Source organism: Rhamphochromis sp. 'chilingali' (assembly GCF_963969265.1).
Source record: "Rhamphochromis sp. 'chilingali' genome assembly, chromosome: 14".
Taxonomy (NCBI): domain Eukaryota; kingdom Metazoa; phylum Chordata; class Actinopteri; order Cichliformes; family Cichlidae; genus Rhamphochromis; species Rhamphochromis sp. 'chilingali'.
Genome location: NC_137941.1, coordinates 37,422,047 through 37,449,383, shown reverse-complemented (window position 1 = coordinate 37,449,383; position 27,337 = coordinate 37,422,047). Strand labels below are relative to the sequence as shown.

Sequence of the window (27,337 nt, the reverse complement as noted above, 5' to 3'; positions counted from 1 at the left end):
ATTTGGGCCGATTGGAACCCGATGAATGTAAAAAGAAAGAATTACCAGATTTTTTTTTTTTTTACCTAATTTTTGTTTCTGAGAAAAATGAGAGCCACATATGAGGACATTCATTTGAAATTTCGATAGAACAGTTGCAGTATAATGTCTTCGTAACTGTAACTCAGGCACTTGTTGATCAAGATTTAGTATTTTGGTCTAAATAACCCAAAATCTGATGTCCACATATGTGGATGCCAGGCTGGAGTAAAGTGTTAGAGCTATTTATACCTATGTAAACTTTTATACACTGGTTTTTACCTGTCTTGTTTCAGAAAGGTTTAAAAGGGTAATGTCCACAGTTTATTTGTTTATTTATTTATTTGTTTGAATTCAACATATTTTATTAAAGTAATTGAGCTTGAACACAGAAAAAACTGAATCAAATAATCATAAAATCAAATCACTTGCACTATACTGAAGTCTAATCTACTCTGAGCTAATGCCGGTTTCCAACACTAATGATCGGGTGAAGGAGAGAGATGAGGGTGTGCACGGCCACTGGTGCTCTTATCCCTGTTCTGTGTGATACAATCCAACAGGAAAGCAGTCAAACCCTTGGACATTAGCCAAGTTAACGTTCACAAATATATACACACAGAGGAACTCTGAGCCCCAATGTCAGCATTAGCACAAACATGCCACTTCATACCAAATCTCAGTGTGAGGTCAGGTGTTAGTCTCATTCCATTATTCTGGCTATATTTTCTTACTCATCATTACTATTAAACTTATACTTAAGACTAACTATTAACAAAATCACACCCCAATAACTCATTTATTACACTTTGTATTTAATCATAAAAAGGCTGGATGTTGAAACCTTTTACTTCTATTTTGTATGAGCCGGGGGTTCTCAACAGCTGATACTCTATGTCCAAAAAGTGACAGGTATCGTTTTATGGAGCAAAAAACTTAAGAGCGCATATTTTATAAATAATACCAACAATTACAAATGCAGACCTTTAATAGTAATAAGTAATCCTTTATTTATAATGCATAGCAATATAAAAATAGTAACATATGAAAATATTACAATGGGCACAGATGAATTTGTATCAAAAACAGCAACCAAGCCAAAGTAATGAATAACACACATAAATAACAACTGCTTGAGAGAGCAAACAATTTCTTTTCATCTGTTCCTTGGCAGAAAGTTAAGACAGCTATTCAGCTTTAGGTTTCAATAAACAGAAGTAATGGATGCAGTCCCTTTGAAATGTCACACAAAAGTCTACTTGTGCATATACTTAGCTTTAACTCTTCTCTTTTTTGTTTTGTATTCCAAAAGGTTTTCATTTTCTCCAGAGGATGTCTCTCTTTCAGTGGTTATCGACTGTTCACATTCATTTTGTTAGGGTTGGAATGTCGATGCTGGCCGAACGTTTCTTGCTAGAATGCAATGGCCTAATTTTGCGTGCATTATCTGTCGTCTTTATTTCGTACTGGCATATACTTTTGCCTACTTCTTGTTTTGTTTTTAAGACATTTGTATGCAGTTCATCTATCATTGCAGTAATGCCCTCTGGAATGAATGCCCACTGTTTAACTGTGTCTAAAACAGCATTTAGTTTTCCAACCGCATCTTCTGTGCATTTTTTGTCTGTGCTTTCAACTACAGGAGTGTCATTCAAAGTTGATAGAGGACTTTTCAGAGAGTTTTTCATTTGTTTAAAATGGCTACAAGCCACCTTCAGGCAAGCACATGTGTTATAGTGAGAGAACGTACAACAAGTGCACTGAAGTGTTTCAGCCGATGCAAAAAACCACAGCTTTCCAAACAAACTTGGCATTTTTATCACTTTCAAGTCCTCACAGTGTACAAAGTAATGCCTTTCTTTCACTGCAATTCTTGCCAAGGTAGAAATGTCTGTTTCCATGTTTGGATAGATGTCATTGTCAACCTCTGCTAATTTTGCAAGTAACACTAGATGCTTGAAAAGAAGTCCTCGTAAGCCATATGTACAGTTGCAGTAGGACTCAACAGGGCAGACATCATACACTATGTCTTCTCTTGACTCAGATGGGACTTGATATGCATTAACTCCATGGCTGTTCTTGACTGTAATTTTAAGAGCCCAACCACTTTCCATCAGTCTTGAAGCAGAGTCTGAAACTTGAGACAAGGTGTCAGCAAACCTTTTTTTCATGCGGCCCACATCTTGCAGGGTTTTTATGACTGAGAAGTAGTCGTCGGCCTTCCCTAGGAGCACTTCAATCAGATCATCCAGACGCTTATTCTTGTAGCCAGATAAAAACTGGTATTTCAGGCGGTGGAAAAATCTGAAAAACAGTTATTTGAAATGATTAGTAACTGTAATTGAAGGAATTTAAAGTTTAAATCAAGACTGTATTATTTTTTTAAAAATTGGAATACCTATTGCACAGGTCTTTTATAAAGGAATGCTCTGTGCCGGTTTAGCTGATTTAGGCAAATCCACCTACTCTGTTTTTTGTTGTGATAACATAAAAAACGCTGCTAGAATTTAAAGGATTTGCCTAAAACCTGTTCTGGCAATGACATGACGAACCTACTCAGTTTAGCCTCTTGGATTAAAGCATAATATCTTTTTTTCAGCAATACAATTGAATGAGGTCAAAATAATAAATCATACCTTTCAATCACATTGTTTGTTTCAGAACGAGCGTGACTGAAGCGACGGCCGTAGTCACACCACATGTGGCCAATGCCTTCCCAGTGCTTCTGAAAATACTGGCACACCAAAGGGTATTGCTTAAATGTCTGGCAGAACTGATGTGGCTTTAAAGTCGTCCTCCTAAGAGAATTGGATGCAACAGAATATATTTCAATCCATTTAACAGACCTATTGAAATCTTTAATATTATGTATTGAAGCCCTTTTCCTTTTATTGAATAACATTAAGAATTTTAAGTTATTAATAATATGTCGTGTTTTTGTATTAAGAAGCAATTATTTCTTCCCTTACAATGGCTAAGAAGGAACACTAAACCTATAAGCATATTTGGTTTCAGCATCTGTCTGTGAAAGAATCCCACTCACAAGTTCTACTGCACAGTGGGTGACACAATGATGGTCTGCACAGCTTAAGTACTTGTTTTGATAAGCAAGATAAGAAGCCAGTTTTAGAAATTGTTTCAAAAATCTATTTTGTATCTCTCTGTAACTTTTTTTAGCAACTGAAAGTTATTATGCTCTTAGTGTAATCAAGAAATCAAAATGTGAAATAGACAAATTACACTTACAGATGTGCAAGCTTTCAGCTTACAAAAGAAAGAAATGATTTCATTTCTCTTTTGGGTGTTAGAAAGCCCATGGACCCCGGACTCTGATTTTGAAAGCCATCGATTAACAGCCTGTGAATGTAAGAGAAAAAAAGTTAATCTGGAGAGAGAGACAGAGGAGCAGCTGTACAAAAAGCATAAAAGAAAGCTGACGTCCAAAAATAACTTTGTCACTCACTGGACAAGAGGACCTGTGCATTACAGAAATCAACCAGGCAAACGTATTTTTAAATGTTAAAAAGAGCTTTGGGAAGCAGCCACCAGAAGATGAGTGCACTGTGGTCTTAAATGGATGGACAAAGTCACTCAACATTTTATCCCTTTATATTCATTAACCTGAGTAGGTGAATATCACAATGAGGCAAATCATAACAACAGGACCCTGTTGTAAAAATGTGTTTCAGGTCCATCTTAGACAACGTGAAAAGAAAACAATGTGGTTTACCTGCAAGACATGGTACCAGCATAGAAGGATAGCTGACTCTGGAAAAACCTTCTGCAAAGCATTTATTTCCGCAAAGTCTTTGTCAACCATAAATGCTCTACAGAAAAAAAGAAAACACTAAATGAGATTAAACAGTATGAAAATGTTTTTGCTATCTCAAAGCACCACTTCAATGCCAAATTAAACATTTCAGCTCACAAGTAGATATATAAAATACTGCATACAGCCTATAGGAATAACTTTAACAACTGGAAAGGAAAGTTTTTGCAGCCCATGCTGCAGCTATAGCATTAGATTCTGGCATGTTATAACTTTTTTGAAAAGGAATTATTTCAAAATTAATAGCTGTCAATGTATTATTTACCTCGGGGAAGTTGTGAAAAGCTCACAAACTATTCCAAGAACAGTTTCCAGGGTTTTCTGACTTTCGTTGCTGACAATAGCATAGGCCACAGGGACTCCATGCCCATGATCATCTCTTACAACAAGTGTGAATAAGGGAAATGAATACTGGTTAACGCAGTGCGTGGTGTCAACAAATACTAACTGTTTTGCATAGTTCTCCATGTTTGATTTCATTACAGGTGTCTGCAAAACAATCATTAGTTCTTGGTCAGATGTGTATGGTTGATAGAAGAGAACATGTTCTTGATGTTTTCCATTAAGTAAGGTATGTACACTTTGACTGTCTCCACAGTTAAAGTGCTTCTTCCTCATCATGCAGGTTCTAACACTGTCAATGTCACGTGGTGTGACAAAATGCTCTCTGTTGTGAAGATCTCTGTGTCCATGTTCTTTGGCCCATTTATGACATTCGGTTAGTATGATGGCTGGCTTAGTTCCAAGGGAAAGCAGTTCCTCAATCTTCCTCCTCAAATCACTGGAAATATTGTTGAAATGTGCGTCTTTTGGGTCCGAAGGATCATGCCCATCATGCTTATCATATGTACGCTGCACGATGACTGTGTGGTCTTTCCAACATTTGAGTACTTTAAATGAAACATAGGCCTTACAGCCCACTGCTCTGTAGCTGTTTCGACTTTTTTTTCCAGCTCTGATGCAGTTGAATTTGTAATAGTCTCTTTTCCTGTCTTTACCTGAGGCCACATTTAAACATTTATAATGTCCATGAAGGGTTAATGAGTTCAATTTTTCTAACACAACACTGAATGGGTCCTCCTGGCATTGTGACACATGCACACAAAGTTGTGTATCTTTTCCAGTTCTTTTTTTTTCGTCATTCAGAACACTTCTTCTAATTATATCGTCCATTTCTAGTGGAAAAATAACGAAGGTTTAATTAGTCAATATTCATTAATTCATTTTAACTTGTTTTGGGGTTTTTTGCAATACAATGTAAATATTAAATAAAATATTAAAAATATATTGTAACGGTGGACCCAAGAAATACCAGCCGGAGCGACTTTGACAATGCAGAACTTTTTATTAAACTCGGGGTTGTACGTGGACACATATACTCCCGCGCTCTCTTTCTCTGCTGTCACGTCCGTCTCCTCTCCGTCTGTCACTGCCAACATATAAAGAGACACAATCACTGTCAGATCCCAGCACACCTGTTCACCCCGCCCCTGCGCCGCCCCGGGAGCTCACTGCGTCACCCCTCCTCTGCAGCTGGCCAAGGACCACACCCACGCCACACACACACACACACACACACACACATATATATATATATATATATATATATATATATATATATATATATATAAACAAACAGGGGCTAAAAGAAGCTAAACTTTCATATGGTATGTCTCTGGCAACTTCTACATGATGTCCCAGGGACAACATCTACACGATGTCCCAGGGCAACTTCTACATGATGTCCCAGGGACAACATTTACGCAATGTCCCAGGGACAACATTTACACGATGTCCCTGGGACAACATTTATACAACATTTATGCGATGTCCCAGGGACAACATTTACGCGATGTCCCTGGGACAACATTTACGCGATGTCCCAGGACAAATTTGTAAATTTCTGGATTACTGTTAATCTCCATAGAATCAAGAACTCATGTCCAGTTTCACAGCTATGGACCAGTTAATTATGTTTCCAGGTGATAGTTTGATTCATAGATTCAGCACACAACCATAAGTCTAGGCCTTTTAGTCCAGATTCTCTTCACTTATGTTTGTAAAATGATCAGGGAAGCTACTGCAATTTTGCCTGACATTGTTATGACAGCTTTATTCACCTGTACATTTATTATATATCATAATATATTGACGGGGGAGGTATATTCACCTGTACTTTCATAATAAATCATAATACATTGACACGCAATTCTCTGTCTGGAGAACACTGGTTCGCAAGTAGCCTATCACTAGCAAACAAACAGCTATCCATTTCAAGGAAAACATGTATTATGCTTACCGTTTATTAAAGAAAAGTATCTTGAGAGGAATTGAAATTGCTGGATTGGACGACAAAAGGTTGAAATTGCTGGATCGGCGGACAAAAGGCGATTTCTCGAAGAACATTTCTTTTTGTAAGGCGGGTATTTTTCGAAGTCGCAAAAGTATGACGTCACAAGAAGGTGATTGGTTACTTGTAATGTGGACCCTGGAACAACATTTATTATGATGATGTGGGAACAACGCTGACACGAGGAAATCAGATCGTGCTGTGTCAAAAAGTCATATCTGCCATAAACTCATTTTCGGTATTTGTCAAAAACCAGTTGATCATATTTAAACTGCTATAGACAACTTTTTGGTCTATAATGGTAAATGGCCTGTATTTATATAGCGCTTTACTAGTCCCTAAGGACCCCAAAGCGCTTTACATATCCTGTCATCCACCCATTCACACACACACACACACACACACACACTGGTGATGGCAGCTACATTGTAGCCACAGCCACCCTGGGGCGCACTGACAGAGGCGAGGCTGCCAGACACTGGCGCCACCGGGCCCTCTGACCACCACCAGTAGGCAACGGGTGAAGTGTCTCGCCCAAGGACACAACAGCCGAGACTGTCCGAGCCGGGGCTCGAACCGGCAACCTTCTGATTACAAGACGAACTCCCAACTCTTGAGCCACGATCGCCCCATTTGACATATGTGAAACATGTCAAATGTATCCCTCATGAGTGATATCGAGTCATCTTGTGCCACAAACAACATTCCTGTCACAAGGTAGAAGCTGCAATCACTTTTTGGCAGTGATTTTTACTTCTTATTCATTCATTTGACATTAAAATTACTTTTTTAAAGAGTAATCTGGCCAAGAGGACAGCAGAAATTACAATAAATATAATAATAGTTCTCTAAACATATTTTAAGTGTCCCAAAAGGACTGGGTTTGTTTTCATATAGTTACAATAACACAGAGTTATAAATATACTTGGAAACAATGGGTCGTTATTAAATTTGATATATAGCCTTTTGTAAATCATGTTCACTAAAGTCTATTTACCAATATAAGTAAAGACATTGGAAATCAGTTTTTGTCAGACGATCACTTTTTGACACAACACCGGAGGTAAAACAGGTATGATCCTTCATATCTGGAGTGGGAAGGTGCAGACATAAATTCAGACATCTCTGGATGTTTAAGAGTTTAGAATTTCTCTGGTTGATTGGCTTTAGTCAGATAATTCAGTAATCACTCAAGATTAGTTCCCTAGTACTCCTGAATTCAAAGAAATATGTGCTTTCCCACAGGTGAACTCAGGTGACATGAAAGAAGTAGTGGATGTCCTCCTCCTCTGGCACAATGGTAACTCAGAAAAGCTCCTTGGAGTAAGGAGATCTGGCTCAGAAGTGGTTCTTTCTAAGAACGTATATCTGTATTTATAAATGACATACTAAGGATGAGTAATGCTTAAAGAATGAGGAAAGTAAGCAGTGACCAATGACACGTTTAACAATCTGTCATTGTTATCCACTATTCTATGTTTGTTTATGAGTACAAGATGCTTTTTTCTATCAGGTAACCTAAAAAATGACTGACTGCACCTTTAAAAATACTAACTTAAATAAACCAAGATAACCCAGCAGTCCATAGGAAATAATTTATTTTAACTGCAAATGTAAAAGTAAACATAAATGAACCACAGAGGAAGTGACATGACTTTGAGGACAGATGTGATCGGGTGGAAAGTGCAGAAAGCTGACTGATGTCCATCTGTGGCTGCATTCAATGTTGGCCTGTCCTGTATCAGGCATTCAGGATTTTCTTTGATGGCCATTTAGCTCTTATGGCATGAACTTGCTCAGTGCATTATTATTGGCTTTTCTACAGTCTGATATTTGTTTAATAATTGATCGATACAATGTATTAAATAAGTTGATAAATAAGATGTTAAAAACGTCATCATCATATCAAACATGATCGATTTGGAGCGAGTTTGTTTGGCACATGCTGACTGCATTCTAATTGTAACCAGAAGAGGAGACGAGAGCAGAGAATAAGAGTGCAGCAGTTTGGTGAAAGGAACAGGAAAGGTGAAGAAGAGGTGAGCATCCAAAAGACGAGCAAGAGGACAGTTTCAAAGCAGACATCACGGCACAATAATATGGAATCAGAACGATGCCACCTTGAAACGAAACCGAAAAAAATATTGAAACCGAAAAAAAATATTGTAACTGAAATAAATGTACTGAAAAATCTTGTATTGAAACCGAAAAAAAAAATTGATAGTGAAAAACAATTAATTGAAACTAATTTTTTTGTTTTCGCTTACAATTTTTTTTTTTTTTTCGGTTTCAAACCATTTTTCAGTTTCAATCTGCTGGCACTGTTTTGGCGTCCGGGGAGCGCTGGGGGGGGGGGGTTTCCGGCCCGCATGTATTTGCATACATTATAGAGGCCACTAGTGCTGACCAAGCTGCCATCTTTCTCTCTTCCCATCTTTCAATGGCTGCTTCAATTTAAGCTTGAACCTCCAAACCGCAAGTAAGTAATCATTTTTTGTCATCTTTTCTTGCTGTCCCACTGGGCTGGATATTAGTTTAGTTTTTTTTAGCTACATCTGGTGAAGTTGTGGTAAAATGCTGGTATTAGCCTATTCGTCGTAGCAAGCTAGCCTGAAGCTAATATTTGCTAAATTTAGGGACACCCGTGTCTCGTCAGGAGTTGGAGGCCGGTGTTCTAGGAGCGGATCTCAGGATCTCAACAGGCAGTGTTGGGCAGTAACATAATACATGCACCAGCGTTACGTATTTAAAATACAAAATATGAGTAAATGTATCCGTTACAGTTACTGTTCAATAGGTGATATTGAGAATACAGTTAGTTTGTTGAAATAAATGGATTACATGGCGGTGTTTTCCTGTTTCATATGTTAGGCTATGGTCTCTCTATTTTTGGTAATTCCACCCCAGTGGAAACCCAAACAAAACACGCAATAAGAGCCTCTAAAAATTATTATGCAAACATTATTTAATATGAAGGCAATAGCAGAGTGTTACAGGCATCGCCCTAAACAATGTAGCCTCATGGGCAGTGTAGTCTGTGCTGCAGGGAGAATGGACTGCCATACCCGTTATGTGTCTTGTGAGCGAGGGAGGGAGAGAAAGGAAAAGTACGAGCTGTCACCGGGCAGAAACAGGAGCTGGAAGCATGTAAATATAATAATAACCACTAAAGCCAAAAAGAGTGCCTGACGAGCCCAGCTGTAAGTAAGCTGTTAAGACTCGACTGTACACCATGTTCATGTTTTCCTCCGAAACAATAAGCAGCCTTTCAACGCCTCTCTCTGTCTCTCGCTAGCAAAGTTGACCCAGACAACAAAGTAAAGCTAGTTTTCAGCTACGAGCCCGACACAGAACCCGACGTATTAGCCAGAGGTCCCTTTACTACGGTTCGGAGCCGGTGACCTGTTTTATATACGCGCTGAATAGTTTTCTACACGAGATCGCTGCAAAAAGTGCAGCCTTACCTAATGTCCACCTACTGTTACTCATTCATATTAAGATTTTAACATCTAGTTGGTATTGGTATGGCGAGTAGCCTTCAGTAATAGTAATAAATCACACAGCACTAGTACATTCATGTAGTTGTAAAGTATTCAGAATACATTACTTCTATAATCTTTGGTGGAATACATTTTAAAATTAACCTTCCCAACACTGTCAACAGGTTAGCACCTCATACCACAGTGCATCAAAGCAGTCTCATGAGCGCTGGGAAGGACGAGCCCAGAGCCCAAAACAGACAGTGCAGGAGATGACAAGGTTAGTAATTGTATGGTGAAAATGATACTTTGTTATCTTGATTGGCAAAAGAAAAGTAAATACAAAATCTGCTTCTCACATTTAGGGCATTTCCAAGATTTTTTTTTTTCTAAACTTCAATTTCTTTCATTACAGCTGTCCTGTGCCAGAAGTTCTGTTGACCCACAGTGAGAGGCATCATTTCAGAAACACCAGGAAGACTGAAACTCGTCACCAGGATCAAGCAGGGCTCGTGATCTTCACCAGCAGCTCCCTCACAAGAAGGATAAACCCAGCATTTCATAAACACTGATGGAGACCTTTGCTTTGTGTAATATTAGAAGTACTCAGATAATCCTCAGAGGGTCTGGACTTTTACATAATATAATAGAATAGAATTCAACTTTGTTGTCATTGCACATGCACAGGTACAGGGCAATGAAATGCAGTTTGCATCCATCCAGGAGTGCTTTAGTGATATAGCTATATTACAATATATATTAGCAATAATATAGATATGTAAGTATATTACAGAAATGGGTCTATTATGGTATGTTACAATGCACACGGTATGAAGTATGTTAAGAATATTCTATAAGTATGTACAGGCTGTAGTGAGTACAAACTATGTACAGGCTGTGAACAGGATATAAATATGAAAAACTATACAGAATATGAAATAAATAACTTTACAGAAATCTGAGATATACAGCTATACAGAAATGTGAACTATGCAAGTTATAAACAGTTGTAGGATTAAAAATTATCATATGTACAGAATGATTATTTACACAGAACTATACAGTAGTGCAGGTAAGTAATAGCTATAGCTATAGACTATAGTAATAGCTTTAAGTCCTGTAGAAAGTTAAATATATGTTGTGCTCACTGGTTACTCTAGTCTATCCTCACCTCCTCCATCACCGTGTGGTACGCTGGAGCCACTATCAGGGACAAACAGAGACTGCAGCGTGTTGTGCGCTCTGCTGAGAAGGTGATTGGCTGCAGACTCCCATCTCTGCAGGACCTGTACACCTCCAGGACACTGGGGCGTGCAGCTCGGATCTCAGCTGACCCTTCTCACCCTGGACACAGTCTGTTTGACCTGCTCCCCTCAGGCAGGAGGCTCCGGTCCATTCGCACCAGAACCTCTCGCCATAAGAACAGTTTCTTCCCCTCTGCTGTCGGACACATGAACAATAACCGTATGACTGTTCCCACCACTAACACATGACCCTACGCTGTGTTCACTGTATCATTCCATGTTTGGCACTGATCACCACCTGCACTCATGTATATATCATGTATATATCTATCTATCTACTTAGCACTTTTAATTCTTACTCTTACTCTGATTCTGAATTACTTTATGATAAATAACACTATTGTCAAAAAACAGTGAAAGAATTCCAGATCACAAGTTTTTAGTTCAAATACAAGTAACAACCTTTGACTTTAATCAGGTTTTATTTAATTGTGTCAGAGAAAACATGTGGTCTTCATGTAGCTGAGTACATTCAGTGTTTAAAACAGAAGTTGTGCAGGTCTGAGATCAGCAGTTTTCTGAAACACCAAACTGAGGTACTGTTAATGCTGATGTATAGTGACACAGTTACAGGGGTGATTAATCCTTTTGACTTTTTGTCTTTAAATTTATCAATAAAACAGCTGCAGCTTTCACTGACAGCACATGTGGTACTTTAACCTTTGTACTGTTTTCTTCAGTTAATTTTGGAGTTACTACAAAGATAGATATAGGATGATCTGTCTGCTGTCACTGGGTGGTGCTGAGGTCTGAATCTGAGGACAGCTCCTGTAATCACAAACAGAACAGAATCATCACAAACTGAAATATCAAGTTTATCTCTCAAATCAGAAATAGAGCTGATCCTTCTCAGTCCTCACACTCGGGATCTGAAGTTGTTCAGTCCTACAGTTCTGCCGACAGCTGTTTATTTTTTTTATTTGTTTTAAAGGCCTTACTAACACATTTTCTAATATCATGTTTACCTTTGAGTTGTTGATGCTTTATAAATGGACATCTGCAAAGATGAGATGATGGAGCAGGTTTCAGTCGAGGTTCAGTCTGCTGCTGCATCCTGGTCACAACATACAGAGGTGTTATTAGCTCAGTATTGAACAAGAAATATTAATGTTTCAAATTATTTGTCCTAAAGGATGCAAGCTGTACAGAGTACTGCACATGTGACTTTGTGAACATAACTCATTAAAAATAATTTGGACAGTTTTTTAACCTGAATATTTGTAACAAACTCAGTAAAAAAAAAAGCTAAAAAAATAATCAGGGGAAAAATGTAACATTTTAACTTAAGCTGACAAGCGGAAGTAGTTGGTTTCAGTACATAAGTATCGGGCTTTGCTATTTAATCCGTAGCTATTGACTAATAAGGGGAATTTAAAAGTTGCCGTTAATGTCCTTCCACATGTGGAAAGCGACAGAAAACATGCTGCTGTTTGCACATATTTAATAATCAGGTCTGCACAGGAGCAGAATCAGAGTCCAGCCTGTTGCTCTTACAGTATAATACTCATAATAAAAGTACAGTAACCGTGGTTAGTCACTGAGCAGCCCGGTGCGTTTCTCTTGATTTCTTTAGTCAGGGTAAATTCATTCACCTGCACGGGTTAGCTAAACGAACTTTACAAAACAAGTTTCCCCGACAGCCGAGTGCTCATTTTAGCTAGCTAGGTCCTTAGGTAGCTAGCTAAGGACCTAAATTACGGATTAGCTTAACACATTTAACTTACCAAAAATAATGCGGTGGGGCCTCAGGTCCTCCTGTCCGGTAGTCCAATTTACTGAAGAACACCTCAGGCTGTCACTTTGAAATAGTTGGTAATGTAAACGCTGGACCTCTCGGCATCTTTAACTGAACAAACACACACATCCACACATGTGCAATAACACTAAGTGCAATAATCCTTTCTGGCATCGTTGTATTTTTACTCAGTTGTATATAGCATTCGTATTCTATTTTTATCTTATTGTATATTTTTATTCTATTTTATTCTACTGTATATAGTATATTATTTTATTCTATTCTGTACAGCTGTGTACTGTATTTATTCTTATTGTATTCTAATTTTTGCGTCATAACTTTTGCACTGTCCACTTCCTGCTGTGACAAAACAAATTTCCCACGTGTGGGACTAATAAAGGTTATCTTATCTTATCTTATCTTATCTTATCTTATCTGCCATTCCCGAACAGACACGTGCGAGTTTGTCCATGACCGCAGCCGCGTCGTCAGTGTTTTCTCCAGTCATTGGTCAGCATTATAATATATGCAAATACATGCGGGTCGGAATCCCTGCCCCCCAGCGCGCCCCCGTACGCTAAAACAGTGCCAGCAGAGTGAAACTGAAAAATGGTTTGAAACCGAAAAGTGGATTGAAACCGAAAAATGGATTGAAACCGAAAAAAATGGATTGAAACCGAAAAATGGATTGAAACCGAAAAAAAAAAATTGTAAGCGAAAACAAAAATTTTTTTTTCAATTAATTGTTTTTCACTATCAATTTTTTTTTTCGGTTTCAATACAAGATTTTTCAGTACATTTATTTCAGTTACAATATTTTTTTTCGGTTTCAATATTTTTTTCGGTTTCGTTTTAAGGTGGCATCGTTCTGATTCCATACTATAAAAGCTGTAAGAGCAGAGATTCATTCATATCTTTACTATTTTTTCTTTAGCTTTTACTCCCGCTGCTTACAGTAAATCAAATATAAAGTACAAACAAGAAAAACTCAAATTGCATTGTTGTTCAGTATAATTCTGTGACTTCAACCTTTAGCTAACGTATGATGTTTGACATTTTATATAAATGTGACTATAACATATAGTCAATAATATTAAAAAGGTGCTGTTACTGAGTGAAACAAAGATTTCAGGTCTGGATTTAGCCCCAGTGTTTTAAGATCCCAGCAGCGCTCGTATTTATGGCCACATTTTTCAAAGAGACGAGCTTTCTGGGTGCTGACTCAGAGGGACCACTTTAGTTCATTGAAGCTTTAATGCCAGTTTAGTTTAAGACATTAAACTGGACACGTTTCGAATCAAATTGATAATAACAGAGCGATGCTGGACATAAGCAGCTGTGTTAGTCAGAGGCGGAGCCAGACATTTGAAACACCTGGGGCTTAGCCCTAAAGGGTAGTGTGCATGTGGGATTTTTTTTTTTTTTTTGGGGGGGGTTAGAAATGACTGAAAGATTAATAGACTCTGTTTTGAGTTTTGTTCAAAAAAGAATGACTTCATATAGGGAAAATATGTATCACATGTGCAGGACACCTTAAACTAGTTTTTTAATTAAGCAGCAAGGCAGAACAAAATCGGGGCTGTATCAAGACATGAGGACTAAACCCCAATTCAACCAGACCCAGAACTGATCCGGAATTAAAAAAGGACTACAACAGTTCAAAATCAGGACTACTGAGGATTTAACAAAGACAAAACCAGAATCAGAACTAGATGATAGTAGCACTAAAAATCATCATAGACCTGCACTACACTTATTTTTTTAATTCTACCAAAGTCCACTATTTAGATTTAGAAAAGTTTATATAATTATTGAGCCTTGTTGTGCAAACAAGCCTGCATAACTTAATAAATATAGAATTTGAAAAATAGCAAACCTAAAAAGAAACACTAGGTACGAGATACGTGAGGACCTGTGATACGGTGATACTTTTGGTAAACAACCATTTGACTAACATGTGTGTCTCACCTGCTCTTGTTCCATCTCTGTTCTGTCCTCATTCTCCATCTCCCTCTCTGTTCCTCTCTCTCCCTCTTTGTGCTGACAATCATCAAATATACAGTTGAAACCAGATATTTACATACTCTTCAGATAAAAACACAAACACTTTTTTAATTGTAACATCAAATCAGACTAAATGTTTATTTTTTTAGATTGATAAATATAAAAAACATATTTGTTAACTTTAAGAGTAAAGAGAGAAACTATCTGTATTTCTTAATTGTAAATGGCACCAAATTGTATTCAAAATTGAGCCACACTTATGGAGCTCCACAGTTCTGTTCCTGGTGTTTTGGTTGACATCTCTTGATTTTCCCATGTCAAAGAAACAGGCTCTGTGTTTTGCCTTATATGCATCCACAGCTGTGCCACCAATTTACTCACATGGACTCTACTAACCTATCAGAAGCTTCTTCAGCTCAGAATGGAATCGTCTGCAGTTTTCTTATTAATTAACAAACTTAGTGTATATGTACTCCTAAATTTGATCAAAGTGATAAAAAATAGAAGCTCTGTCTCTCTTTATTCTGACATTTAACTAATTCAAAAGATATTTCAATATTTATCTAAAACAAAAGTTTACTCTAAATTGATGTTGTACAGTAAAAATGTTTTATGTTTTCTCCCTAAAGTGTATGTAAATATCTGGTTACAAATGTGAATATCCTGCTGTGTACTGAAATCCCTCTTGTTTTGCATAGAAATATACTGAACAACATACAAAGCATAATATATAAAATAACATTTACCTGAGTTTTTTCTTTGAAAGAACCCTCTAATGTCCATTCTTATATTTCAGTACATAACTGAAACCGATTTAGTCGGGAGGGTAAGAACTGAAAATATGAAATAAACACACGTAAGCTAAGACTCTAAAAAAAATAGCATTTGTTCGGCTTTTCATTTCGCCATTTGTTGATTCACTTGAAGAGCGAGTAACGTAATATTGGTCAAGTGATCAGTTTGATATCAATCTTTCGTGATTCACCGTCATATTTACATTATTTGTACGGTATGAATGATTTGCTTTGGTACCTGGTCAAACTTAAGCTCTCCTTAGTATGGCTGGCTCCGTTTCTCCAACAGCGCACTCACTGCTGGCAGCAGCTGCCCCGCCCCCTCGCTCAGTCACTTAGTGCCTGAGCTCGGATCATACCAATATCAGGGGGGATTCACGCACAGTCGTAAATTCCCACGGTGTGCACTATGTCCTTCGAATATTGTGTGTACTTTTTGTTTTATACAGTTGTCAGCCAGGCATCTAACTATGAAAAAATTACACTCCAAAAGACCCCGGGCTTCTGACAAAACAACCCAGTAAGCCACCCCCACGCTCCTTCCCTGGTGTTAGTGTGACGCCCTGCATATTTAAAGGATTAGGATAAACTTCCGTTCTTACTGAATCTGTAACATTGCCTTGATCTGCCTACATCATTTTTTAAATAGTTTGCGTTGTTAAATGAGTTTTGTGTCACTGTGCACCAGTGTTGGTCAAGTTACTTGAAAAAAGTAATCAGTAACTAATTACTGATTACTTCCCCAAAAAAGTAATCCAGTCACTTTACTGATTACTTATTTTTAAAAGTAATTAATTACTTAGTTACTTAGTTACTTTTAAAAACACGATTTACAACCTGAATAGGTAAGAAAGCGATAGATCTTTCAGCCCAATTCTACTTTTTCTACATAATCCATCATACAAAATGTAATCAAATGGAAAAGTCTCTTTTTAAAACTTGTTTTATTAGTTTTAACCTTTTAACTTTATGCATCAAGCAAAAATTTAATTATATGCAACATTCTCTGACTGGAAGAAATTTGTTTAATATTTAAACCTATTTTCTGCACATTCCAGCACATAAAATATATATTTTTTGTGTGTTTACACTCACTCTTTCAAATAGATGCAAGTAAAACACAGCAGAAAATAAATAAAATCAAATTTTTTGTTTACATAGAAAGTAAAGGAAAAATGTCTTTGAGGTCTTTCCAGTGTTTTCGAAATTGTGTTTTTCAGATACACATCAAAACTTCACACAGAGAAACACACACACAAAACAACAAAATAAGTCAAATTACACGTCTCATTCCTTTTTTTGAGAATCTATGGGCTCAAACTGTGGTCATAAATATTTTGTACTTGTAAATCGGTTTTGTACTTGTAAAAAAGATTTGTATGTGTAAAAAAAATTTGTGCATGCGTAAAAAAGATTTGTATGTGTAAAAAAGATTTGTGTGTGTAAAAAAGATTTGTGTGTGGACTTAGCCCAAAAAAACCCCTGCAAGTTACAAATACGAATTTTGACCCTATTTTTCTTCCTTTAAGCTGATTGGTCAATGTCATGTCAATCACAAATTAAACAATCCAATCAGAGAACAGATGGGTTTGGCTGTCGGAGGGGCACTTTTTTGAACTGCAGGTCCTTGAAGGGTAATCTCTATATAAATATCCGATAGCAGTTAGGTCCCCTTACTTTCAGCAGCTGTTGAAAAGATAAAGTTGTGGTATGTCAGTGGTTAGAAATACCATTATTACTTTAGGATTAGTTTAACACAAAGTCAGGGCTGACCCGGGACCATTGCTGTGAGTCACAGTGCGCAGCATAAAAGTCCTTTCACATCGGACGCAGGATGTGCTGCTAATGCTAATTGCTAACTAAAAGCAAAGGATCTAGAATTTGTTGCTGGCTGCTGAGCTCTGTGGGTTTTTGCAGCAGCTCTACCTGTACTAGATGCACCTGCTCCTTGTCGTTTTTATCGCTGACTTTATGTGAACTACAAGAGTTTCTGTTTTTTTTGCTAGTTCTTCAAATGTTCAATAAAATCATGTATGCTAATTCATAACGAAGAAAGCTTTGTAACAAAGACTGTCATTTCCAAAACACTGCCTGCCCCCCCTGCGTCCGCAGCGCTGTTGAAAAGGCTGTGGAAGTCCCTGTATTAAACACGTAGACCTGTGAAACAACAATCACCAAACTCGGACGACAACAGACTGTTTTCCTTCGTGGTGATGAAGGAAAACGCTGGGTTGGCATGTAAAAGGGCATTTATTCCCTTCAAAGACCTGCAGTTCAAAAAAAGCGCCCCTCCGAGAGCCAAACCCATCTGTTCTCTGATTGGATTGTTACATTTGTGATTGACATGACATTCACCAATCAGATGAAAGGAAGAAAAATAGGGTCAAAATTCGTAGTTGTAACTTGCAGGGTTTTTTTGGCTAAGTCCACACACAAATTTTTTTTACACATACAAATCTTTTTTACACACACACAAATCTTTTTTACACACACAAATCTTTTTTACACATACAAATCTTTTTTACACATACAAATCTTTTTTACACACACAAATCTTTTTTACACACACACAAATATTTTTTACACATACACAAATCTTTTTTACACATACAAATCTTTTTTACACACACAAATCTTTTTTACACATGCACAAATTTTTTTTACACACACAAATTTTTTTTACACATACAAATCTTTTTTACACACACACAAATCTTTTTTACACACACAAATCTTTTTTACACACACAAATTTTTTTTACACATACAAATCTTTTTTACACACACACAAATCTTTTTTACACACACACAAATCTTTTTTACACACACAAATCTTTTTTACACACACAAATTTTTTTTACACATACAAATCTTTTTTACACACACAAATCTTTTTTACACATACACAAATCTTTTTTACACACACAAATTTTTTTTACACATACAAATCTTTTTTACACACACACAAATCTTTTTTACACACACAAATCTTTTTTACACATACAAATCTTTTTTACACACACACAAATCTTTTTTACACACACAAATCTTTTTTACACATACAAATCTTTTTTACGCATGCACAAATTTTTTTACACATACAAATCTTTTTTACACATGCACAAATTTTTTTTACACATACAAATCTTTTTTACAAGTACAAAACCGATTTACAAGTACAAAATATTTATGACCACATTTTGAGCCCATAAGAATCTCCCCACTTTTAGTTTTCATGGAAACAAACTTGTGTAATTGATGACATCATTTAAAATAACTTTGTCAAGTCAGTGAATAGCTGCCACATAAGTATAAATCTAAATCATACATGTGGGTAGGGGTGCATAGTCAGTAAAAGTCACCAAGGCTCTGCAGAGCTCCAAACCTGCTCTGCCACAAACAGAAGCATCAAAAATGTGCGCTGGGAGCTTCATGGCAAGGATTTCTACAGCCAAGAAAATCTATATGTATGTGGCCAAGAACCTTAGTCCATGTAGGGCATCTTAGCACAGTTTACTTGTGTCAGCTAGTGGGAGGGCAGAGAGCGCAGCATCTTCATTGTTTTATTGTAGAGTGACAGGAACTGCCTATGAGCTTCTAATCAGGCATTAGTGTTGACAGAAAATCTATCAAAGGAAATACATTGATGAAAATCAAAGAAGAGAAAATGTATGTGATGTTCCATTTTCCTGAGAGCTGATTGGCTGTGATGACTCCTTCAAGTACCACATGCTACTTTGTCCTGCTAGTTAAGCCTGCTGTCTGTTCTCAGGCCTCCTCCTGTTTCACTGCCATATATCCATCACCAGAGGGCTCCACTGACCTGCCTGCTGACATCAGAGCACACCCCTGTGTCATGTGACCTGGCAAAGCTGGACTCAGACCTGGCCCAGGCAAGTTCAAAGGCAGCTGTGGTAGAGAGAGCAGGGAGTATAGGCTGCATCCCAATTCAGGGTCTGCAGCCTTAAAGTATGCAGCCTTAACGGTCCACAAGGGCCGCGTACTCAAAGACCGCTAAGGCCGGAAGTGCGAGGCTTCTGAAATGGGACGGTCTAGCCTCTGTCGCGCTGCCCAGGTTGCCTAGCAACCATGATACTAACAGCTGGAAACGTTTCATACAGCTTTGTTTGACAGAAATGAAGGAGAAAATCTTTTGTTCATTTGTTTGTTTGTTTCTACATGAGCTTTGATTAGTTGAGTATCTGAGGCTGAGACCACAGGACTGTGAAATCATGATTATTGGGCGTCATTTCTGTACTGAACAGTCATTTAAGATTAGCTAGTAAATAACAATTAGCTCATGTTGCTCATGAGACTAAAGTCATCTTACTTTGGTAATGTAAATATAATATGGCCAATATAAAAAGTTATCATTTCAGTCATTATTAGTTATTACAGCAGTGAATGACTCTGTTTCAAATACTGAGCTGCAGTAAAGATTCAAGCTGCATTTATTTACATTTCCTGTCACCTTAAATCTTCTCTGTGTATATAAATGGAAAATGGTCTGTATTTGTAAAGCGCTTTACTTGGTCCTAAGGACCCCAAAGCGCTTTACACTATACACAATCATCCACACATTCACACACTGGTGATGGCAGCTACAGTGTAGCCACAGCCGCCCTGGGGCGCACTGACAGAGGCGAGGCTGCCGGACACTGGCGCCACCGGGCCAGTGTCCGGCAGCTAGTGTCTTATATATAACTGTGTTATATATAAGACACAAATATTGTTCTTTTAATATGTTTGCATTACTAAATTTGTCTCTCAGTGCTTACTTTAAAAATAAAATCATCACATTCTCTGTAAGATTAAGCTCAGCTATTGAACGGTGTATATTTTAAAGTAAAGGCTTTAAAACCAAGTTAGTACAAATGTCACTAATGTCACATAACTTTGCCGACATGTGGCCAACAGGAATGTTTTCATGTTCTTCGTTATTAAACATTTGCACATAAATAAGTGACATAATATTCAGTACTTACTTAAAGTTTACTCTTTGGGCGCCCCTCTTCCGCCGTTTTTTGCGCTATGCATTCTGGGCTGTATTGGGCCATGAAGTCTACACTGCCACATCGATAAAATTCAGGGAAATGATGGACGCATTTTAGGGCCGCATTTCGAGCAGCCTTTGAATTGGGACAGCCTTCGTTGCGTCGCTGTGACGTAATCAGCCTTAAAATGCAGCCTTTAAGGCTGCAGACCCTGAGTTGGGATACAGCCATTGTAAAGCACTGGAAGGATGAGGTGGAAACAGGAAGTGTGTAGATTCAGTGGACTTGGCATCCTCCATCTGCCTCCACGCTCTCTTTACTGGCCTTCTAAAACTTCTCCTGTAGCAGCTTTTGTTTAGATGTTTAGGATTCAACTTTACTGTCATTACCAGTGTTGGGCAAGTTACTTTGAAAAAGTAATTAATTATAGTTACTAGTTACTGTCAAGAAAAACATGTTATTTTACTGTCACTTTGTTATCATTTACATGCACTGTCATTATTTCATCATTACGTCATTAGTCTGTATTAGTTTATCATCAGTATTATCATGTATCATTTATCATTGAGTAAATCTGCTTAATCTTGTATTCTAGAGCACGCAGAATAAGACACATTCCTCTGTAATATTCTATCATGCAAAAAACCACCAGCATAGCTGCAGCTCCAGGCGGACCACAGTAACCAATTGATTACATCAGATTGTTGCAACATCCTCCTGGTTATATAAGGATACTTGGACTTTCTTTGGCCTGGACGACAATCTCACATAACTGCACACTCGATACACAATTGTTTATGTTCTTAGATACTGATGATTGAAAACATCTGGTTGTAATTCTGGGAAAATGTTGTTGTTCTGGAGATAGAGGAGATAGGGGAATTCTTCTGACGTCATAAATGGCTATAAAGTTTGCTGTAACAGGGCAGTGGGATGAAGACGTCTTCCCACACTTGTACTATCAGTGTGTGTTTAATAAATCACTTTTTTGGACACTTCCGGGACTCCGTTTGTGCTTATTTTTCCTTCCAAACCAAAAGAACCTTTACATTTTGGTGCCGAAACCCGGTTTGGAGGGAAAGAAGGACGCGCTGTGAGCGGAGCTCCTCGGGAGGGAACCCAGGAGAGAGCCATCCATCTGAGTGAAATACCGCGGTATGAAAGGTTAGTACCACCTGTTGAATGCTTTTTATCCAAAGGTACTAAATTGGAAGTTAAACTAAATTGAATGTTCACTCAGGGGGGCCTTCTGCTGAGTTCTGTCCATAGTGATTTTATTTAATTAGGATAATTGGTGGTAAAAGTTTGAGTTATTGCTGTTAATTCTGGGGTGAATTTTAAGATAATAGGTAGTGTGGTTAAGTGAACAAAATGGGCTTAAACTGATGTGTTATATTTGTTGACTGTGGCGTCAGTCAGGCAAGTTTTAGTTCAGGGTACTCGGTTAAATTGTCCAGCAGAACGCGGTTCGGGCATCAAGGGATAACTGGAGGGCTGAGAGCTCACACGGATGCTTTTAAAAGTATATAAATTGATTTAGGACCGGAGCGCAGCTCCGTAGAGTGCAGTTTCGTTCAGCGTTTGGCACCGACTAATAGCTGCGGACGCGTGGTTATTTTTAGCCCGGAGTAGCCTTCCGCGGGGCTCGAACTCCCGTTAACAGGCGAGGCAAATCTAAGGGTGATGGCCTTAATATACTGCATTTTTTGATTGAAAGGGTGAGACCCGGCCGTTACCATTCAAACGTAGGGGACTGGTGAGCTTTAAGTATAGCTGAAAGCGTGTGGCGCCGGACGTGGAGCTCCTTCCTCTCTCACCTGCGGGAAGCGGTTATAAATTACTTTAGTGTTTAGAAATCTGACCGCGGCCGGAGAGGGCGTTCCCGACGCGGGGTTTATTGACCAGCAAGGCGAGGCCTGGGCTTGGAAGCTTTTAAATTAGTCAAAAAGTTAGGAATATCGGTATGGAAATAAAGAGAGAAATAAATGAGATAAGTTGTTCTGGCATGCGGTGTGTTTATGTCTATACTGGCCCGTGTATGTAAATAAAGTGTAAATACCGGTGGAGAAGTGTTTATATTGTTTAAAAAAGCTTGCATGTATAGACTTGGTTTTGTGTTTGTGGTGGTGCAGAAAAAAGAAAAGCGAGTCTCTCTCTGTCTCGAGCAGCTGCAAGGAGGGGGGCTTCTAACCCCGCAGTGTGTGGATGAGCAGAGAAAGAGAGAGAGGGGGGGCCGCGCATGTGCCCATTTAGTATTAAAGGAAAATGGGGGAAAACTGTTTTTCTCTATTTGTTTATATAAATAAAGTGTGAATCGGCTGTGTAAAGTGCTTACATTGATTATAACTGCGTGTGCTGTGAAAATGATTTAATGCAGAAGCTGAGTGTGTGACGATTGAATAAAGAGTGTGTTTGGTTTTATATTTTTAAAAAAGTAGAGAAACTGCAGTCTGTGGCGCAGCTTGAGAAGTTGTGAAGTGCATGAGAGCCGCGGCCAAGAAAAGGTGGGGGCTGTGAGTGTGTGTGTGTGACAGGAAGTTTGCATGCCCATACAAGGAGAGAGATGAGTTAAACTCTAGGCAGATAAAGCGAATGGAGGTTTTAAGAAAAAGAAATGAAAAGGATATTAATCGTATGTTTTAGTGTTTAATACAGGTTACAGATAAATAAAGGTGGACTTCTCTCAACCTGGAATTTTGAGTACGGCGCCAAAACCAGTAGAGTAGCATAATTGGGAGAAAACAGGCCAGATTTTGGCTTAAAGTTTTAGAGCTTGACCTCGCACTTGTCCCCATCCTGAGAAGAAGCTCAAAGGACAGTTAATCTCCTGATGAAGACCAACAGAACATCGTGGACTGGAGAAGAATTTACAAGCAGCCAAAAGACAGTGCAACTGAACCGTTAACACTGAAACCAAACTGAAGGGACCAGCAGCATGGAAGGAACTACGAGATGGGAACATGCACTGTGAATTACAGGCTGGGCAGTTGAACGGTGGGAAAGCACTGGACACTGATTGTCAGATTTGCCATGCTTGGAGTAATCTTGAAAGAGACGACTGAAAGCATCAACAGAAAAGAAGAAACCACGTGATGAAACATGGACGGCGAAAGTGCAAGTACCCTCCTCGACTAAATCGGTTTCAGTTATGTACTGAAATATAAGAATGGACATTAGAGGCTTCTTTCAAAGAAAAACTCAGGCTGGGACTTAATCCAAAAGGAAAATACCGAAGAGAAACAGAGAAGAAACGGACTGTGTTTGCTGGAGAATTCAAGACAACAAAAGGACACTGAGAGAAGAGGACAGGGACCAGTGAGAGGTGAAGCCGGACGAGTTCGACTGCGAGAATACAGGGTATAATTGGAGTGAAATGAAAACCTGAACTCATGATGGTGTTTAGAGATGTCCACCAGAAAACTAAAGAGGTAAACAAAAAGAAGGTAAAATGAAGAGAGAAAATAACTGACAATTACATGAATGAATGGAAAACACAGATAGTTTTGAATTAAGAAATCAGTGAAACGATGCATGAATTAATCCTGACTATAACATACAGAGGCAATGAAGAAAGCAGCTTACACTCACTGAACATTAACAAAAATACATAGGAAAAGCAATGAAGACCAGCTTACACTTATACACATGACATAAGCTGGTATGTCTGACCAGAGAGAGGGAAACTGGTAGTTTAAGTACTCGTGATAATAATAAAATGTCTCAGTTGTGTTTCTTCAGGTGCAAAACAGACCTGGATCGATTCTCCACATGCAGCGGTCGGAAGAAAGTTATAGGTCAACATGATTGAATATGTTAAGGCAAGTTTCTGGTTGAATTGTTCACAGCGCCATGTCTCCATAAACCTGACAAGTGGGCCCTAACTTCTGGCTGAGGACCAGGAATGCTGTTAATAAGGTGGGGACTTAAAATTTGAGTTAGCAAATTTGGGAAAGAAAACTGACGGCTTAAGTGGAGAAATGTGTAGGAGTCTGAAACACTGCAAAAGTAACATATGCAAATTCACATACACAAGCAGAAAATGCATTTACCTTACAAGGACAAGCTCATAGAGATTAATGCAGAGACATTGATTAAACCGGGCTAAGAACACAAACATACGCAATGAAGAACAGCTTGCTGTTTGTATGAGTGATAGAATGGTGTGAATGTTTAATAGAATGCATTTGAGTTTGAAGTTGAGGAAGTTGCATGATTATATGTTGTCGTAAGGGGGTTATGTCTTATGTTGAATCTAAGTATGTTAAAGTGCATAAAGGGGGTGATTGTTGTGTGCAAATTGTGTGGTTTTAACAAGACTTTCGGTGTATTGAGGAGGTGAAATTATGTGAGTTGACCCGGGAGTGTCAGGACTGCGGTGGCAATATTTGTGTGTTTGAGGTTGTTGAGGTTGTGGTGATGGGTTGATTCTGTCAGTGAGGTTCGGGTTGTTGTTGTTTTTGTTTTTAATAGAGGGAGTTTTAGGAAACATGGACATGTCTGAGAGGGGCCCATTATTTTTGTAACAGTGCACTTAGAGAAAACCTGTCAGGTGATTTTGTTTTGTGTTTTTATGAGCTAATAATCAGCTCTCTTTTTTCTCGTTTTTGTTCTAAGCAGGCCTGCAACAGTGAATAACAGCGCTGACAAATTCTCGGCAAGAGCAAATATAAGGTGGGCTTTCCAGATTACAACTGGCTGAGGAGAAAGCTACCTGTGGGGACCTGATCAGGTCGTAAGTCCCTGTCTAAAAGGATTGTAGCGAGTCAATCCAGTCCAAAACCTAAGGAACTATTTTTACAGGAAAATAAAAATGAAGGAGCTCATTTTGCTGAGGGTGGAGAATCTGATCACTTGCGCGGGAGGCTCCGCTATTAGCAAAATATGGTGTGACTGCATGTGAGTGAATGTGTGACTGGATGAAGGAGGGGAGGAATAAATGTGGACAAACAATTTGCTTTTACCAGAGAAAGTTTCTGTTTTATTGAGTGGGGTTAGATTATGGGATTATAGTATACTGGTATTGTTGGGAGAATGCCAAATGCTAAAGGGGGTATGTGTCAAAATAAAGGAAATGTGTCAAAATAAAGGGGGAATTTAGGGTTTAATAATTTAATTGTTTAATCATTTGGGATCATTGTATGACTTTTGGGTTTTTGGTCATTTGGATATGGTAAAACAGAAACTGTTATTTTTATGTTAAGGTTAAAGGAGTAAAGTGAACTGAATCCTGTTTATTAGATACAATGCCAGTGGTTTTAAAGCTGTATGCAAATCTTAGAGGGAAATTGTGGGACACGTTGACAAAAAGATATGCTTTGGGGAAAATGAGTGAGGGTTGAAGAAGGAGAACAGGTTTGATTTCTTTTTTGATTTTTAGAAGTAGTGGTTATAAGGTAGGCTTACACATACAGATATTACATAGATTTATTTTTAGGATAAAGGGGAGAGCTTATAAATAGAGATGATTTTTATACATATTGCATTTTGTGCCTTTAAAGGAGTTGTGGCTCAATTCGTCTCTTGAGGGTCACGAGCCTTTGGCCAGCGCTATGATTGGCCAATCTACTGTGAGGATGATATGAGTTATTGAAGGATTGCACACGCTTACAGACACAGAGTCCAGAAACACACATGAGAGTATTGATTCCAGGCAAGAGGCCTCAAATTCGTTTAGCTTTTAACTGAACTTAAAGACGGACCAAAGAGGAAGGAAAGCATATATTTTGGTTACGTCTGATAAACTAGAATTAGAAGGTATTTTTACCTTAAAAGGAGCAAAATGAAATAAAAAGAGCTATATCAAAAACAGGTTATAACATAGGAAATGTGAGGGTAAAGTGAAGTTAGTGTTAACACACAGGAGTTGGTTGTAGGCAGCATTTAGCTATGATGAAATTTATGCAGGAGTAATTGCTTATATGTTTAAACTCAATTGATTAAAGTGGAAATGGGGTTTTGTTTCCGTTGTAGAAGATCTCTGGATCACAAGAGGGCTTCTTTTTATTTAATTTTGTTTTAAAGCTTTATTTTTGATTTTTGATTCATATTTTGAACAGTGCACTGATTTTTGGTTGTGAATCTTTTCTTTAAGCAGATCTGCACATCGGAAATTACAAGCATTACACGTCGGCGAGAAAATTGTTGCAAGTGAGTTTCTCCACATTAAAATGGGCTCTGGAGAAAGCCACTTATTGGGACAATTAGAAAATGAGGGCCCCTGCCTAAGAAGGATTCAGCGAGGTAATCCGATCTAAAGTTCTTGTTTTTTTTTTTTGAAATGACGTCATTTTGCTGAGGGCGGAAATCTAAATGCGGCGATGGTTTCCACTATCAGCAAAGAAAGAAAGAATGGATGAATGAATGGGTGAATGAATGAAAGACTGGAAATAAAAACAAACGGACTGACTGGTAAAAGCTGACAAGACTTGACCACGACTCAAGGTTAACCTCCACCTAGATAGGACAAAAGGGTGGATGAATTTAGGTGTGTTTCTTTTTACAGGAGCAGAAAGATGACAGCGACATCTGAGGTTGCATGACGATTTAACTTTTAAATGTTCCTTTCTGTGTTTGTGAATCTACCAGGGTGGTTGTTCAGGGGTTTGTGTTGTGTTGCTCACAGAGATAACTGTGAGAAAGTGTGTACACACCTGCGCAGCGCTAACATTTCCATTTTTTCTACAGCATTACAGTTCTTCATGTGATTTGATGATGTGATTTCTAACAGAACAATTGGTGGATGTTTGTTTCTTTATTACAGGTTATGAGTTGCTGATGCTGCTACACTGTGTTGTTGGGAAAATGTTGAAGGTTAGCATTCTTTCTACAGCT

At 38.2% G+C, this 27,337-nt stretch overlaps 1 protein-coding gene and 1 long non-coding RNA gene across 2 annotated transcripts; both read right to left on the bottom strand.

Annotated features, from left to right (window-relative positions):
• Positions 1-1,385: 1,385 nt before the first annotated feature.
• On the bottom strand, positions 1,386-4,801 carry LOC308410486 (uncharacterized protein; the record flags this gene model as incomplete). The annotated part of the gene is made up of 5 exons (XM_080903822.1): positions 4,113-4,801; positions 3,749-3,845; positions 3,265-3,375; positions 2,655-2,752; positions 1,386-2,322 (listed from the first exon to the last, which is right to left on the bottom strand). The coding sequence occupies exons 1-5, from the start codon at positions 4,466-4,468 to the stop codon at positions 1,386-1,388; spliced, it is 1,599 nt and encodes a 532-aa protein (XP_080759948.1). The 5' UTR covers positions 4,469-4,801.
• Positions 4,802-11,692: 6,891 nt separating this feature from the next.
• Positions 11,693-12,789, bottom strand: LOC308410182. The gene is made up of 3 exons (XR_013974136.1): positions 12,705-12,789; positions 11,946-12,034; positions 11,693-11,748 (listed from the first exon to the last, which is right to left on the bottom strand). It is a non-coding gene; the product is annotated as an uncharacterized lncRNA (long non-coding RNA).
• Positions 12,790-27,337: the final 14,548 nt, after the last annotated feature.